This window comes from Meleagris gallopavo, chromosome 16 (assembly GCF_905368555.1).
Source record: "Meleagris gallopavo chromosome 16, MGAL_WU_HG_1.1, whole genome shotgun sequence".
Lineage (NCBI taxonomy): Eukaryota > Metazoa > Chordata > Aves > Galliformes > Phasianidae > Meleagris > Meleagris gallopavo.
In genome coordinates this window covers 12,501,748-12,519,126 of record NC_139419.1, presented here as the reverse complement: position 1 = coordinate 12,519,126, position 17,379 = coordinate 12,501,748, and the positions used below count along the sequence as shown (strand labels likewise).

The 17,379-nt window shown below is 44.6% G+C and overlaps 1 protein-coding gene across 6 annotated transcripts in view; it reads left to right on the top strand.

Annotated features, from left to right (window-relative positions):
* The window catches only part of CREBBP (CREB binding lysine acetyltransferase), a 77,021-nt gene that overhangs the window by 16,629 nt on the left and 43,013 nt on the right, over positions 1 to 17,379 (top strand). For all 6 annotated transcript variants that reach the window (XR_014886871.1, XM_085237963.1, XM_085237962.1 and 3 more), the window contains 3 exons: positions 7,830 to 8,006; positions 15,278 to 15,527; positions 16,043 to 16,156. Coding sequence is in view for 5 of the 6 variants with exons in the window: in XM_085237963.1 (XP_085094089.1) it covers positions 7,830 to 8,006; positions 15,278 to 15,527; positions 16,043 to 16,156 (541 nt within the window). In the remaining variant the exon portion in view is untranslated. The remainder of the gene's footprint in view (positions 1 to 7,829; positions 8,007 to 15,277; positions 15,528 to 16,042; positions 16,157 to 17,379) is intronic.

Genomic DNA, 17,379 nt, shown 5'->3' with positions numbered 1-17,379 from the left:
GTCAACCTGCCAGGTTGGTGTGGGTGAGGAGCGCTCCTCCAGTGCAGGCAGTGGCCTTGTCTCCATTCTTGCACTTAAACTGAATTCCTTTTCTTTTTTTTGGTGTTGCCGTTGGCTCTTTGCCACAAAATGATTAATTTTTTCCTCGCTTCTCCATCTGTCCCTCTGGCATTTACATTGCAAGCACCGTGGTGACTTTCTTTTGGAACGTGTTCCTATAGGATAAAGCAGCAATTAGTAAAGGCTTACATCATTTTTGTCAGCAAACAGATAGAAGATGGTGCCAGCGTAGTAAAGAAAGCCTGTCCTTCCCTCCTCACCAGCGAGCACAAATCCCCACCGGACCCCTCTGTCGCGCTTCCCTGGCAGCCGTGATCAGCCAGGTGGACCTTGCCTCGCACCATAGCTTTGCGTTTCATTCCAGAGGGAGATAAGAGTCCAAAGTGCGGGGCTGCAGCTCGCAGGCACCGGGAGGGATCGGCTGCAGGAGCTGTGAGCTGGCGGCTGTCCTGCTGGCTGGGCCACGGCAGTGCGGGTGGCAACACGGGGCTGGGGCTGCCTGCCTCCCACTGGGTGACCGCTGGAAGGCAGGAGGGCACCGTGTGCGGCTCTGTCCTGCTGCTGACTAACAGTGCTGAAAGCGGCTGCTGTCAGCCTGTTCCTGGTGTTCCTCCATTACGTTACGACACGTCGCTCCTGCGCTGCCAGTGCTTCGTGTGCTGCGAGTTATCATTTGTGAGCACCGAGACACCTCAGTGCTCCATTTCCTTACCTTTCTGTCAAGGTAAGGAAAATCATAAGAAAGTTAAAATGATTTAAACGAAGCAAGGTGATATCCTTTCTGGTAGCAAAAAGGCGTCAGTGGGTGGGAAGGGAGAAGGGGGTCACGGTGCTGAGCTTTGTAACCATCTGTTGAAAGCCCACGTTTTAAGTAGATTCAGTGATGGCAAAGAGCCTGAAGGCTTAGTGCAAGGGTGTTAAGAGACTGGTTTTGGTGATGCCGCAGAAGGGCGGGATAAAGAGCATGCAGGTGTGTGACCTGGTGGCAGCAGGCACAGGAGCTCGGACCATTCCTGCTCCTGTGGTAACCACCAGCAGCAGAGCTCAGAGGCAGAAGTGCTCAGTTGTTCCTCTGCGTGAAATTATTCCTTGCATGCCAAGCCCAAAGGACGCTTTTTGAATCTGTGGGTCAAAATACGAAGTGCAGGATTCCTATTTCATGCTAGTTGTTTCTTTAAAAAATACAAGGAAAAAATAACATTCCTCATATGCCTGTGATGTAATAGGGGATTTTGGATGAGGCATGTAAGATGCTGAGTAGCAATGGCTGTGGAAGGTTTGGTTCATTTTCTCTGAGATGCTCATGTGTGATGCACAGCCGTTCAGTCAACCTAAGGCTCTTGATTATGGCATAACCTTAAAGCTGTAGATTAAACATTCAGAAAACTGAATCATCGTTCACAAGCAGCTCTTGAAAGGTGGAAACAGTTATTATCTGCTTAGCATTTAGCATAGTGTTTCACGTCAGCTTCTTACAGTGATAAACAGGAGGAAACAAGGGGAGCATCTCTCCTTGCAGATGCACAAGATGTAGGGGAAAGCAGTGACAGCTCTGTCTTCCTGGAGCCATTCCTGCTGCTGAACACGATTTTCATGTCCCCCGCTTGGTGACACTGCCCTTAGTTTGTGACCTGGCCTCTTGTCAAACCAGGTCACATCTAGGATGCCTGTTTTCTCTCTTCAGTCCTTAATTCTGACATGTATGTTCTATTCGCAGGCATAATAATGTAAATGATTAATCTGAGCTTAGAGTTCATTTTTAGCTCTTGTCTCACAGACTAAATTCAGAGAGGTGTAAGGATGGTGGTGGTTGCTAAAATGCATCTTTGTCTTCCTGCTGGAGCTGTTCTGTCAGAGTGAGAGGTACAGGAGCGATTTGGCAGAATAGAGGCTGTCCCTTTTCTTGTTTTCCTATTGCCAAGAACGCGGGCAGAGCTGATCTAAGTGTGGTGTGATTGGTAACTGGGCTGCTACTATATGGGCCCGAGTCCTTCCTGATCCCCTACATGCACCATCATGCTCCCTGCCCCATCCTCACATAAGCTCTCTGCTGTGCTGGCAGCACTAACGGGGCTCGTTCAGCACCTGCAGACACTGCCTGGTGAGCACTGTGGGAGCTGGCAGAATCCTTTGTGCCTTCTCTTCGTGGTGATGCTAATTGGAGCACCGTAGTTCACCTGTCCATCTATTTATACAGCAAATAGATGGTCCAAGCTTAGGAAATTAATTTAACCTGTGAGGCCTCTAACAAAAATGAGTCAAATTGACTGGTGAATTCCAAAGTGGTGAGTGAAACATGGATTTGGGGAAGGGGAGGAGCAGTGGCCATGGCTGGCTGGCACCTGTTTGCTTCATGCACCAACTAAGGGCATAGCTGGTGCAATCCTGCAAGCAGAGGCAGTGTGGAGAAGCTGCTTTCCTGCTGCTGGGCTGAGTGAGCACATGCATGAAAGTCAGCTTCATGGGCCACCGTGCTGCTGGGAAGAGCAGTGCCCTGAAGCTGTACTTAGCCACCTCTGTTCTGTGGGGCAGAGGGTGGTGCTCTGCTGTGATGCAGGTTTGGGTTTCTGTTCCGCAGCGCTGCTCTCCTGCACTTTGGTGGTTAGTGGAGATGGCAGTATGATCACGTTCTTACATTGTTTTTGCTTGCCAAGGCGTTTTCTTCTCACCTTTCTGCATTGTGTCTAGGCAAGCAGAACAGAACTTCTCATTCCCTTTCTATCAGTAGGTTCCATTATAAAGAACTGAGCATATAACAGCAGCGATACAAAATCAAACCTTTCACTGAAGGCTGTGTGGCTTTTGTGAGCTAATTCCTGTTTTTAAGTAGAACTTCTTAGAGAAAAGTCTGCATAATCTTCAGAGTTTCAGTGGTATTTGGTCACGTACCCTCTCTCTTATTTTTCATTGGAAGGTGTAGGACCTCACGTTTTGCCTATTGATACATGTTTGCTAGGTGGTACATATTTATACCTTTCTATTCCCAAAATTGGTAACTTAGGATCATTACTTGATGTTATAAGCTAATTAATAAGCTTAAATAATAAGCTAAGTAAATTGGGCTGTTAGACTGCAATTAGAGTACGTATTGTAGCCAGGCCTATTAGTCCTTTGAGTACTTCTTGAGGCCTTTCAGAATGCTGTCATTTTCGTGTATCCTTTGTGAAGAGTTAATGCAGCCCGACTGCTGCTGCTGCAGAAGTGTTCTGGTCAGCCAGGAGCACAGGGATGTCACTGTGTGCTCCACCAGCCTTCTTGTCATCCCCCTGCTGTCACACTGACAGCTCACGTTTGCACTTGGAGTTTTTTGCAGATTTACTTTCAGAGCCGGTCTGACCAAACCCTCCAGCCAACTTCCTTTCTTTCTCAGACTGTTTTCTAGATAAAAATCAAGGAGATACTACATTATATGTTAATGATAACCTTATTTTCAGTTTACTGGATTAGATCATAATGAGATTATCTCAGCCAAGCATATTTTCCACTGAACCCAAATTGCTTTCAATTCTTTGATTTTTTTGTGTCAACCTTTCTGTGTTTTTTTTCTGATGTCAAGCTAGTCTGTGTCTGGTTGGGTTTCTTATTTGTTTCTTACTACTGGACCGTCGTAACCTTCTTCCATTCTTGTGCAGAAGAGTCAGAGATTCACTTAATGAAAGTTTGAGATTATTTCAACGTGGAAGCTTTTCTTCAATTATCTGGCAGGACCGACTAATTAAAGAAATAGCTGTAACTTTTACTGGGCAACAGTGATGCAAGATAGAAAAGCAGGAGTGTTGTCAGAGGTAGGTGCTGCTTCTTGGCACATCTGTGTGTCTACAAATGAGGGTAGCTTTCTCTCATGCAGGAAAGCTAAGAGCAACTTCCATCTGTCCTACCAGAGCTTTTGTGAAGTTTGGAAGCCCTGGTGTGGCAGATGGGTTAGGGGTAACAGGAGAGAGAGCACAGTTTTTCCCCAAGGAAAAAGGGTAGTGAGGAGCAGAACTTTATATAGCTCTGTGGTTTATGAGAGCATGTTGGAGGGGAAGTTTAAGTATTAATAGGATACAAAAAAAAAAAGCAGAAAACGCGTGGATTTTGACTAGGAAATTGTGCTTATAACTGTGAATGGATTTTGCAGCATGTTACATTGGTTGCGTGTCTTGGGAGCCTCCAAGGAGTAAGTGGTAATGAAGTAACTGCCTGGGTGAGAGCTGGCGGCAGTGGCAGAGGTGAGGGGACAGTTAATAAAAACTCGGAGTGGGAGGAAAGGATGGGATTTATTGATGGCCCAGACTCTCAGAGTACAAAGGGGGAGGAACTCCTTGGTGCTGGCGGGAGGAAATACTGTGGTTTGTCAGCAGTAATAAAGAGGAGAGGAAACAAGTAAGCTTTAAAAATAGAAGTGGCACAGCATTAGGATGCAGTCTGGTCCTGGCGTAGCTTGGAGTTAAGTTCCGGAGCGCATGTTTCTGTCCCATCCACTCTGAGTATGGAGATTTGGTCACATCATCTGTGACAACCCCAGAACTCAGTTCTGCTCTCGAAATAGCCATAAAGCAAAACAAGAAGAACCTCTCCCACCCGCTGCCCAGCGCATTGCAGCATGAGGTGTCCTGTGCTGTCCTCGTTGGCCAAGCACGGGCTTTGCTTTTTTTCAGCTTGGAAGTTGGTGAGTTCCTTGGTTTGTGTGAGTCGAGTGAAATGCTCTGGTTTTCTATCTGTCCTCACTAATAGGTCGCAGCATCTTAGAGAGTTTCCATAGTGATGAAAAAGGGGAGCAGAATCTGCCTGTCTTTCTGGGATAGCAAGATTATCCAATTAAATGCATCTTCCACCTTAAAGGAGAAGAGCATTTATCGTATTTCCGAGAAGAATGGGTTTTCAGTCGAAGTTATATGTTTGAGATTGCCTGCGCTGTGCACAGTGCATCTGAGGCTCTTGCAGCCCTATGGGGTGACTCTGCTGCCTGGCTTACCAGGCCCTCGGTGCTGCCTTAGCTTTATGGATGGCTGGTAATTCTCTGTGCATCTCCCCGTGGGCCAACACAGCCAGGACCAGAGTTGTGTTTGAGAAGCACAGACGCAGAGGCTTGCTGTCCCCCTCTGCTCCCTCATTTCCCCGGGGCAGGGCAGGATGCATGGCACCGGGTGCCTTCTGGTGCTTCTGCTGTGAGCTGCTGCCTTTGCTTTGCAGAACAAACGAGCAGTGTGAAACCCTGGCTGCACGTGTGCAGTGGTACGGCTGTGTTTGCCCGCTCTCTGTGAGATTCCAACTGACTGCTGCTGCTTTAGATGGAGCTCTTACTTTCGGCTTGTTAACTGGGAAGTGCCAGCTGATGCCTGGATGTGTTTTCACTGCCTGTTAGAGAAAGGATCTGACTCTTCCTTTTCCTGTGCTGAGCTGCTGCCCAGCTGTTTGCTGGGGAGGTTGCAGCTGCACTGTGTGCCCTGCTCCTCCTCCAGTGGTTCCGAAGTGCTGGGAGCTGATGCTCTTTGGCAGCTGCTTCTGCTAGAGCTCCTCCTCCGTCGTGGCCTCATCTGAACGCTGTTACAGACAGGTGGGAGTTTGTTAGAGTGGTTCTTGAGCTCTGGTCTCGGGGAATTGTAGTCCTGTTCGAGAAGCTCAGCTCCTCCCACATGAAATGGGATTGAAAAGTGTCACAGCTGGTGAGCCTGGGAACATCTGTGTGTTCTAATGAACTCGTCTGGTGCGTGGTCTCATGGCTTTTGTCTCCATATTTACTTCACAGGTTGCCACATAAGAGTTTCCACTCCTGAGATAGCTTTTTTAATTGGAGTGTTGAGGCAGTAGTGCTCAGAAGTGAAGCTAAGGTAAAAGGGGATGTCTGATGGTTTGCAATGTTACCAAATAGGTACATTAGTTTTATGCTGGTGTAACTGTAGCCATGGGTTCCCTTCCTTGTGCAGGGAGTCTGCTCCCAGCTCGGGTTGAATGAGCAGCAAGGAGTGCCTAAGAATTGTGATCAGATATCTGTCCCTCAACAATCACCTAGAAAGGCAATTATTATCCTCGTTGTATTAAGCACCCGTTTTAGCTGACTTGAAGGGCTGCTTTGTTGCTGTTCTGCTTAGTTCTGATATGATTCATAATAAAATCTATTGAAAATGAAACATTACAAAATGATAAAGCAAGGATGATGGTACCTGTTAGGGTTGCAAGGCCTCACAGCTTTGGGGTAGTCTCAGTGGTTTCAATTTTTAGCAGATTTAAAATGAAATGTTCTGTGCTCATCCAGAGGAACCCGTAGGCTGTCAGGATACAAGTGCAGCTCTGGGTATTGCACAGTCCCTTCTCGTACCTTGTTTGAAATAGTGGGCTGAGACCAGTGGGTATGTTTATTAAATGCTTTGCTATTAATACTTCAGAGACAGCCTTAATGGATAAATATAAAAAATGAAAATGGCTTTGGACATACAGCAGTGTGTTCCCAGCACTGATTTAACATTCAGGTTATACTTCAGGCTGTTTGGACTTATGGCTCATTTGCAAGTCCAGAAAAGAAAACCGTTTGTATAGAAAGCAGGCGATGTGGTACAGGCTTTTGTTGTAGGTACCCAAGTCAGAACGGGTTTTTTTTTCAGAAGCACTTCTGTATTACTGTCTGTGCATGTGTCAGGCTTTGTAGTGCCTTCAGCTCTAGAATTGCGGTCTTTCCGGGGTGCAAATGCAGCAGCAGGTGCTGTGAATCCTGACCCCAGGCTTCAGGCCCGGGCCAAAGTGCAGTGCTGAGTTATGTGTTGGACTCTGCCCCTGCTGTCAGAGCTGCTGGGGATGCCGGGGCTGCGGGGCCGGCCTGCCTGCTGCCCTGGGAAGTGGGAGCGGATCAGAAGCACAGCGTGTGGTGCAGGGGAGGGCTGTGAGGTCAAAGGGAGGGAGAAATGGGATTTAGCCTTTCAAACAAAGGCTCGCTCCGTGCTCGGTTTATGTTCAGGGCGCTCTGACAGGTGACAGAGTCATCCAGGGTTCTTCCTGATGTAGAGGAAAAGAACACACACACACGCCTGTCTGCTCCACTTTCTACGCTGCGCTCCTTTGAGGGTTGGGAGCTCAGCTGCAGCCATTCCTGCCAGTGTCTTTTGGGGACCTTTTGTCCGGTGTGATATTGAGTGGCTGAGCTGATGGAGATGTCACCGCTTTGGGAGGCTGTTGCCGAGGCAAAATGGCTCCTTGGGATGCACGCTGTTCTCCTTAGTGGTTCAACACCAGCTGTATTTCTGCTTGCTGTTCCTCAGGCTCTGGGGGCTGTAAGCTGTGAGGGATATCAGCCATAGATAGCCTTTTGTTTAGACTTTTCCCTCAACTACTCAAACAAGCAGATAAGCATTTACTTGATAGCTCGGTGTGTTTCCTTCCCCTCTGCACACAAAGTCATGCTTTGTGCACGAAATGCAGCAAAGTGCTTTTGAGGTTTGTGTGGTTTTCAAGAGTTGTTACAGCATTGGAAAAAGTAGTTTTTTTCCTCTATGCAGATTAAGAGGAGTAATCTTACTTTCTCCTTTGCATTCATATAGTGTTTTTGTTAGTTAAATTGCATATCTTCAGATGCACACAGGGAGATTGCATAAAGCCAAATATTGATATATATTTTGAAATTGTTGTTATTTATTTAAAGTTTTGAAGTTGGAAATCTAATTTTGAACAGTTTAAACCAGAATTTGGCCTTTGTGAATACAAAAATGAGTATTTGACATGGTGGGTTGTTTTTTTTTTTTTTTTTAACGTTCTTTCAGAATCTGTGAAGTTACAATAATGTCATTCTTTTGCAGATGGGAATGGCAGGTAACACCAGCCCCTTTGGGCAGCCTTTCAGTCAAACTGGAGGGCAACAGATGGGAGCAACGGGGGTGAATCCTCAGTTACCAAACAAGCCGGGCATGGCCAACAGTTTGTCTGCCTTCCCTGCTGACATCAAGAGTACTCCAGTCACCAGTGTGCCCAATATGGTGAGTTGTACCTTACTGTTTCCCCCCGTGGCTGTGTCTTCATTGCACATCCTGAATTCTGGGGTGTAATGGCTTCTGCAGCATTACTGGACGTGGTCACTTAAACACCACTTGCCCCTACGGTTCTTCACTACTGCTCTGTGGAGCACATGGGAAGTTTGTCTGTTTTTTCTATAGTAAGTTAACTTCCAAAGCAAACACTGTTTTGTTATGAGATTGCATTACATCCTTTCATTTTGTTTGGTGCGTTTGTTTCCAAACTGGATGAAAAGTATTTCTCTGCAAGTACTGCTTGTAGGTTTAAATTCCTCAATCAATTAAAATGTGTGCTGGTTACACCGTGAACCTCTCTGGAAGCCAAATAGTGGCTTTCACATCCTTTCAGTCTGTATTATAGTAAGCACACTGCATGCTTTTCAGTTTATATTGTGCATGACTTGCAGCACCTGAGCATATGAAGATAGTTATTAGGATATCTTGCCCAAGCTTGTAGTATCCTATTTACTAGAGTTTTCTTTATAAAACAAAATTAAATATTCCCATTTGTCTCAGTATGTCTGTGTATTAATCAAACTGCTTGTGTTGTTTCTATGGAAACTCTGGCTTGTTGCATTTTATATTCTTATACATGGTAGCAGTTACTATAGAAACTCGTAAAACCTTCCATAAGATGCAAATTGCTTATTTTTCAATTTAACTTGAAAACAGCTATTTTTTGGCACAAGCCATGCTTGATCTTCTACCAGTAAATTTGCTACCTGCCTGTAGCTACTAAGGCGATTTATGAGCAGGAATGCGATGCGGTAAACTTCTTTTCTCCTGAATTTTAGAGGAGCAGTTCCTAATTCTCCTTCAGCTGCACTGTAACATCTTTGTGTAATTCGTCATCTGTAATTTACTGCTTCTGATTATGGAAAGGAGCTGCCATCTAGAATTGAGATGTGTTCAGAGTACCACTTGCACTTGTGTGGAATGTTTGTAGAAGACAAAATAGCTGCATGGCTCTTACGATGTTGTTTTTGAAATATTTTAAGTTAGGATCAAGTGTAAAGCAAATGAATTACCCCCTGATTCGGCAGAGAATCTGAAGTTCTGCCCAAAGTTTGGTATTTGAGTGGTTGGATGGTTCTGAAGCCTACTTGTGTGCTCATTTGAACAGCTGGTTCTGGGGAAACCCTGTTCCTAATGCACACACATCCTAGCACGGGGGGTAGTGGCACATACTCAGATGAAGTGAAGGAAGGGCAGTTGCCATCGAGGCTCTCCTATTGATGGGGGAGGAAGTAAAAGAAGAAACGTTGCTTCCTTTCTCCCTTTTTTACCAAAAGACAGAGGGAAATGAAGGAAACTTTTTTTAGTATTTTCAAATGCAATTTCTTTAAAATGTCAAAAAATCTGAGATTTCCAAGAGAGCAAACAAAACCATCTTGGGTGTCAAAAAGCTTCGTACGTCCAATCTCTTTCCTCCTCCAGTATGAGAGAGAAAGCCATTCTGGCTGAGCAGTCCCAGCCCCACTTACTGGTGGCACAGGCTCAGAGCTTGTTCCTAATGGGGGTGGAACTTTCAGCTTAAAAAACCAAAAGTTTCCATCTGAATGTTTTATTGTAAAGCCAAGAATTTAAAACAAACAAATGCCAGACACGTTAAAATTTAACCTTTCCTTGGCAGCAGTGTAATTGTTTGGTAATGGTGCATACATGGCCATATGCTGTTCCTTCCACAGGGCCGTTGTGTTATTCAGCATACGGTAGGAATGGTGCAGCACCATCTTCTCACTGGAATCCCTTTGCTATGTCATTTCTGTTTAAAGGACCTCCAGTTTTGTTTTTTTTAATTGACAGGAACCACGTTATCTTGCCAGCCAGCTCTCTGTGCTGCCCTTATCTTGAAGGGCCCCCAAAATAATATCCTGTGTGAGAAACAATCCCATGTGAATGAGACCACTGGTTATATATGGTGTGTCTGAGTTGAGAAACCAGATTCCAGCAGACATGAAAGACTTTGATTACCAAAAAGAGCATGTGAATCAGAGAGAGGAGTAAGGAATGGTGAAGCTTTGCTTTGTGACCTTGCTCTGAGCCCTGAGAAGCACATTTGGTGTAATCTCTTTAATTAGGAAAGAAGTAACAAACCTTACGGTATTAAAATGATTAAGAGGTCAGCTTTAAGGTATTAATATTCAGTGCCAGCAGGGTGGATTGGGTTTTCTTGTTTTTTGTTTTCTTGGTTGTGGAGCCAAACAATATAGTAGTGGATCCTGGGATTGTGTCAGTTTTTCTTATGGACTGATTGCCTGGATTTTTTTTTAGTGAATTGATGGCCCATTTTACTAGGTAAGGGACAAAATAAATCAATGTATAGAATAGCTCCTGAAGTTCCAAAACTCCCAACTTATGTTTTCATTGCATGGTTCTAACTTTTGGAAGCATCCTGGAGTGGGCAGCTGTAGCTACTGCTCTGTCGGGCTGCTGGAAGAGTGCTCAGATTCCTTACAGGATGTGCAGCTTGAAGGCTTGAGCAGATGGCTCATTTCCAAAGAAAACAACAAACGGAGATTGTGTAACTAACTTGTTTGATACCGGGTTGGCCATACTTGGCTGCAGTGAGACGATCCAGGCTTTCTGGATGGAGGAAGTGAGCCATGCCTGCACTTGGTACAGCCTCCTGTTTGCAGGGTGCTCGGGCTCTGGGGCACACAGTCAGTGAGAGGAGCCCCGCTGGGCTCTTCCATCGAATTGGCTGCAGTTTTGCAGTGTGTGCAGCGTGGTGTATTTCAGGGATGGGGATGGGCAGCTTCCTCGTGGCCATCACAGTGAATCTGGAATTTTGCTGTGCGTTAGGGGTGCAGTGGATGAAGTTTGGCTGCCACCAGCGTGGTTTCACCATTACCCTCCTGACCAGCAGATGGAGTTGAGAGAATATTGCTTTTTAAAAGCTAACAAAATAGTGTATCCTCAGTTCACTCTACTTAGAGTTTGAGCAGCTTGTCTTCTGTTGCTCTTTTCTTCCTCATCTCTTACTAGGCTGCGTGCCTTGAAATTTGGGTTGAGTTCTCTGTTATTTCTGTTTATTTTTGTGTCCTTTGCATTTCTTTGTTAATGGTTTTGATCAGAGGAGAGGAAAACAAGGATCTTTAACTAAGATGGGGATGAGGGTGTAATAGATGTCTTGCCAAGGGTCTGCTAAATAGAGGAAGAAAGCTTTTGGACTCCAGAGCCAGGTTTAATTAACACAAGTGGAGCTGTGGGACATCCTAGCTTTTGTACCATCTGTAGGCACAATGCCTGGCTGACAAAGGGAGCTGAAGAGGAGGAGAAGCGTGGCAGAGATCATCCAGTGCTTTTCCACCAGATGAGGTGATCAATAGTTTGATGAACGTAGCTTTCCTTCACTTAACAACTTTTCTTTCACCTGCTGTCCGTGGAGTTGCTACTTGGGAGTGTAATTTTAATCACTCCTCAGTTTGTTTTATCACCCAGTGAAGCCTATATAAACCTTTCTTAAAATCTTGTTCAGGTCATTTCCTGGCTGTAAGAGCTGGACTTTACAAATTGCTGTATGTGGCTTTTCCCTTTTTTGTTGCTTTGAAACACTTACTTGATGTGTGCTTCTCGCCATTTGCTCTTGAAACAGCTTGCAGGGACGAGGAAATAAAACTCCAAAAGTGAATCCATAAGACAGACATTGATTCCCAGCACACTCAACTGCATAACAGTGAGGGATTTGCCGTTTTTGGAATAAAACTCTTTCAGGGGTTAAAAGCCACTGAGGGAAACTGTTCAGGTTCCTTCTGTGGCAGGAGTATAGGAGCCTTCTCATTTCTGTGGCTATTAGGAGGTCTTAAAAGGCTCGTTCGCCAGTACCAGCTTCAAAGGTGGAAGTTAGAGGGTGGGTGAAAGTCGAAAGATGGAAATCTTGCTCTTCACTCTTGACATGAAAGCCCTGCCTCCAGCCACAGCACTGCTAAAGCTGTTAAAAGAGAGAAATAAGTATTGGATTCCAAACACATTGATCATATTAGGGTGTATCGTGTCGGCTTTGGGAGCTGAGAAGTGGCACCCTGCCTCTCTTCTCACTTGCAAGCTGCATTGCAGGCTCTCAGGTTCGGTCTGTTGGCAGGCTGACATGCCACCAAAGCTGATCTGCCACCAGAGAAGACAACTACTTTGTGAGGCTGTGTTTGGTTCAGGTCCTCTTTCGGGTGTGCTTTGCCTTTGTCTCTGTGACACGTGAGCAGAGGTGAAGGACACGTGTCTGCCTTGCTTCCTGCAGACACTGCCAGGCTTGGTGTTTTTAAAGGCTTAATTGATAGAATGCACGTGCCCCCAGCGTTAATGCACATGTGGATGACATGTAACAAAGCTCTTGTGACTGGTAAATAACCACCTTTTCTTAGCCCTGGGTATCAACAGACTGAGAGGTTCCCAACTGTGAAGTGCTAACTGATTTGCTGGTGCAGCCTGCCTTCTGGTTAGGGCAGTGAAAGGTCTGCAGAGCAAAACGTCTATCCAAATGGGCATCTTCTGTGACAGCAGCTCCTTTATCATTTCACTCTGGACTCACTTTGATCACAAACCTGTCTTAAAGAATTAACAGACACTTTTTTAATGCAGAGTTTAGTCTAATAGAGTGATTGTGGAAAGTAATTTTCTGTTACCAGGGAGAAGGGTAGAGAACGTGTATAAGAAGAATTTATGGAAGTCTATTTTAAAAATTTAATGCTATATGAAAGTGTGACTGATGGACACTGACTTATGTATGAAGCTGTTTACCTGTTGAGAGGTTACCAGTGCTACTGAAATTAGTGCTGGCTTTTCTCAGAGGGATAATAGATGGTGCTTGATATCAAGAAACGGTGTTGATGCTTTTGAATACAAGCTTACCAAAACTCAGAGGGTTAGTGGTCATCTTGGTAAGGCTGCCAGGCACTTTCCATCCTTCCACATCCACAAACATGGGATACTTGTGCATCTGCACTGCCCAGAAGCACGGGATGTTTCTGCTCCTTGGAGCAGGAACAGGGCAGTGCTATCTCACAGAATGGATACAGAGCTTCCATAATTTTAAATGGTTTTAATCACTGCTGTGCACTATAGAAGGGTCACAATGCTGTGTTTGTAGAAATCTGGTTAACGAAGCTTTCATCAGTCAGAGGCTGTTGGCAGACTTTCAGTTACTGATATGTTTGATGTGTGGTGGAGATCCCAATGTGGCAAGAGAAACAAGGCTAACTCCTGCCTGTACATCTGACAGCTGAAGCGCTGCAGGAGCAGCAGTGCCTGAATTTTCTGCTTCATCAAGAAAGGTGTTTGTTATTGGGGTGAACCACGTGAAGGCTCCTGCTTGTCCTGCAGGGTTTGTGTCCCTCTGGGGGTAACTGCCTGGCACCGACACATCTCCCATTTTGCACTGGTCCTGCAGATTGCCATTCTTGAAAGGCAGAAGGGGAGAGACCAGCTTCCTCAAGCAGCTGTGCACTGGAAGTGAGATGGTAAAGAAATCGTTGTATTTGCAGTGTAGGACTTAGCAGGGTTGAAGTGGTGACTGACATAACCTGTTGAGTTTCAGCGGTACTCTGTGTTCTGTGGTTGTTGCTATCTGCAAACGTTCTCAGCTTGATCGAGATGGCTTGTTCTTCTCTGCTCAGAAAACCCCTTTGGCTCTGGGTGTTGTGTTGGTGCTGATAAAGCAGTGATGGTGCCTGCTAGCTGGTAGAGCTGTAACAGAAGTTGGATTTTGGCTGGGGAAACAATTCTTTGACTGGGATGAAAACATCACTTCCAACAGGATTTTCTTTGGCACGATCTCGTATTTTTCTGCAGATTGGCTGAACTAATTATTTCCTATTTGTGACCTACAGATTGTTTCTGTCTGCTCACATGCATTTGTTCACAGCAGAAATTGAAGGCTTAAAAATTATATCTGCATGCCCCAGGAGCATAAGTAGATAGCTTTGCTTCAGCATCTTTTTTTTCTTAATGTATTTTCCAGGGAGTCCTACCAGAAAAATGTTTCTCAAAGGTCAAAAGTAGGTGGGCTATTAACGGTGTATTCTGTCATGTAAGGCTGATTTCTCTTGTAGGAAGCAGGGTTTGGTCAGTAGCTCTGTAGAAAGTACTGAAATGTTTCACCTGCTGCCTTCTCAGTGTAATCCTGTTGTTATTTTGTACTCGTTTTAAACAGCAGCTTTTCTTGGGTAGCTTGGGAATTGGTGAAGTTTTTTTCTGGTAACCTGAATTTACAACATATTCTGGTAACAACATGTAATCAAAGTGTTCCTTGGTGTAGTTCTGTCTTTATCCATGAGATTAACTCAGGCTCTGAATCGTGAAGGTTTAAGCACTTCTGCCATATCTGCTGCTTCTAGTGAAGCTGTTGCAGGTGAGTGGGTTCAGTGTAGTGGAATCGTCTTTGGGATAAGAACATCCTAAGGATAGGGTTTCTGATCTGTTGTCCTTCAGAAGAAGGAAGGTAATTTAGAAACTTCCAAGTCTGTACTGAAGAAAGGACGTGTCAAGGAAGCATTGCCAGTCCTTTAGGAGCCATGTCCTGGGCTTAAGATCTGAGTGTGTTGGGTCTGTCAGGCAGGACTTGAGCGTTGCTGCAGAAGTGTGGCTGTGAGGAATGGATGCTGGACATAGAAAGCAGCAGATTCTAAGAGCTGACACAGCCTAGCATTGCTCTGTAGTAAACTCTAGAGCACTTGGGTAGACGTAATGCAGTCCAGATTTAGTTGACCCTTCCTGGAAGTAAACTGTATGCATGTAACCTTGGACATTTTCGCTATGAAAGGAATGTCAGTGCTCATTTGTGAAGAGCAGAAATGCTAATTTAGGCTTGGAAAACCCACTGTTTGTCACTGTACCATATAGAGACAGTCGTGTAAATGTCATGATCGTCTTCTGTTGACCTCTTTCATGTAGAGTAAACTGAGGTTGAAGTGTCTAATACTGTGTGTATGCTGCCAATAATATTAAAACATAATACAGGGGAGCTCCTACCTGCTGCAGTTGTGATCTATCTAAACGGAAGATTCTTAGTTGGCTTTTTAATTAAAATATTGAATGCAGATGTTTCAACAGAAGAATTTCTCAATGTATTTCTAATGTTCTGAAATGAGAATACAGAACACTTGAGAATGCTGCAGAATGCTATGATAATCCTTGGAGCCTGTAATGTAAGGGCAGACTTGCGATGCTCAAATTCCTATACAGGATGAAGGTCACAATTAAGATTTGGAGACCTGATGCTAAACTAACTTTTTTCTCAGTCCCAGATGCAAACTCAAGTACAGCAAGTGGGGATTGTACCAACACAGGCCATGGCAACTGGGCCAACAGCAGACCCGGAGAAGCGCAAACTGATCCAGCAGCAGCTGGTTTTGCTGCTTCATGCCCACAAATGTCAGAGGCGTGAGCAGGCCAACGGAGAGGTGCGAGCCTGTTCTCTGCCACACTGCCGAACCATGAAGAATGTCCTCAACCACATGACGCACTGCCAGGCTGGGAAGGCCTGTCAAGGTGAGAGCATGAAGAAACTGCTGTTTCTTGGGCAACTGTCAGCAGTGTTTGCCTTTTCTCAAGAAGACCCCTGTACTCAACGCTGATGAGTTGGAATAACTAGTTCTTAATTAAACAACTCCCTTTTTCATTACCTTTAGCCTGGTTTCAATTCCCGATCTCTGCATTTTTCTGTTTAGAAAACAGAATGTAGTATTTGCCTTCTAGAAGTAAGATATCACCAACAGTAGGCTTGAGAGACTTTCATCTCCTTTGTATAAAGAGGATGTAATATTCATCATGAAATTGCCTATAACTCAGTCATATAGAATGTCTTAAATGTTAGCACTTGCTTCCTACACTTGTTACGACATTGTTGTGAGTCCCAAAAATGCTTAGTTGCATTTAGCTGTGTTTAGTTATACTTAAATAATTGCACGTAGAGGAGGAAGCAGAATGGCTCTGAAAAATGAAGCATTTATTCAAACCAGTTAACTAGGAAGTGACCTTAATCTTACTGCTTTTCCTTGTTGCAGTTGCTCATTGTGCTTCTTCAAGACAAATCATCTCCCACTGGAAGAATTGTACTCGGCACGACTGTCCTGTGTGCCTTCCCTTGAAAAATGCCAGTGACAAGAGAAACCAACAGCGTGAGTAGTTTTCTGTCACAATGAAGTTATACTGTTAAAATGGAGTTAATCATATGTGCAGTGTAAGAATAAATGAAGTTACTTTTTTTTTTTTTCATGCTGCCAGAAATAACTTAAATCATAGAATGACCTGGGTTGAAAAGGACCACAATGCTCATCCACTTCCAACCCCCTGCTATGTGCAGGTCACCAACCAGCAGCCCAGGCTGCCCAGAGCCACATCCAGCCTGGCCTTGAATGCCTGCAGGGATGGGGCATCCACAGCCTCCTTGGGCAACCTGTTCCAGTGCCTCACCACCCTCTGGGGCAAAAACTTCCTCCTAATGTCCAACTTAAGCCTCCCTGTCTCAATTTAAAACCGTTCCTCTTTGTCCTATCACTGTCCACTCGTCTGGGCGTCTTAGTTGGTGAGCTTTTGGTATTGACTAGCGAATGTCTGCAAACCATCATGTTTTTGCCCATGCCTATTTTTCATTATAGCTTAGCTGTTACTGATGTTTAGGGACAGTCAGTTTCTAGAGCGTTTCTTCCCTCTTGCTCTGAAACAGAAAATACTGAACTTAATAGGTTCCTTTTGAACTGTGCTGAGATAGAACATTAGACTGCAGAGATGCAGCTGTTCTGGAAGTCTAAGTAGTGTTGTACTTAAATCTATTTAAGCAGGGGTTAAGAAGTGGGAAATAGCTGAAGGACTTGTGCTGCTTGTATATTAGATTTGTGTCGGAAGTACTCTGCTAATTTCCATTTAGGCGGAGGCTACAGTGAGGAAAGTTAATAAACCTTGGAGGATAGAGAAGAGCTGTTAGGTTTGGTGAGATGAAGGCAAAGGGGAGAAAAGCTGTTAAGTCTGTCCACGTTAACCAGTGAAGATTCTGTCACTGTAATTCCAGGAGAGTTTTTTTTCCCTCAAAAAATATTAATTTTTTTAAAAATTAAATCATAGAGCTGCTTTGGAAGCAAGGATTTTGGTTTTGTTTTACCGCATCTCCTTCACAAACAAAATATTTGTGTGTGAAAACTAATTTGTTGCACCTGATTACTTATGTTTGGTCTCCAAAAAAAAGCTTTGCTTTCCAGTGTGGCACAGTCTGTGCATAACATATCCATGCAGCACAGTTATTATCAAACACAATAGAATTGTTTGTGCTGTTCTGTTGTTGGCTGATGGGTTTGTTTTTTTTTTTTTGCTTTAATACAAGCTTCAGTAGAAAACTGGTTTGGGT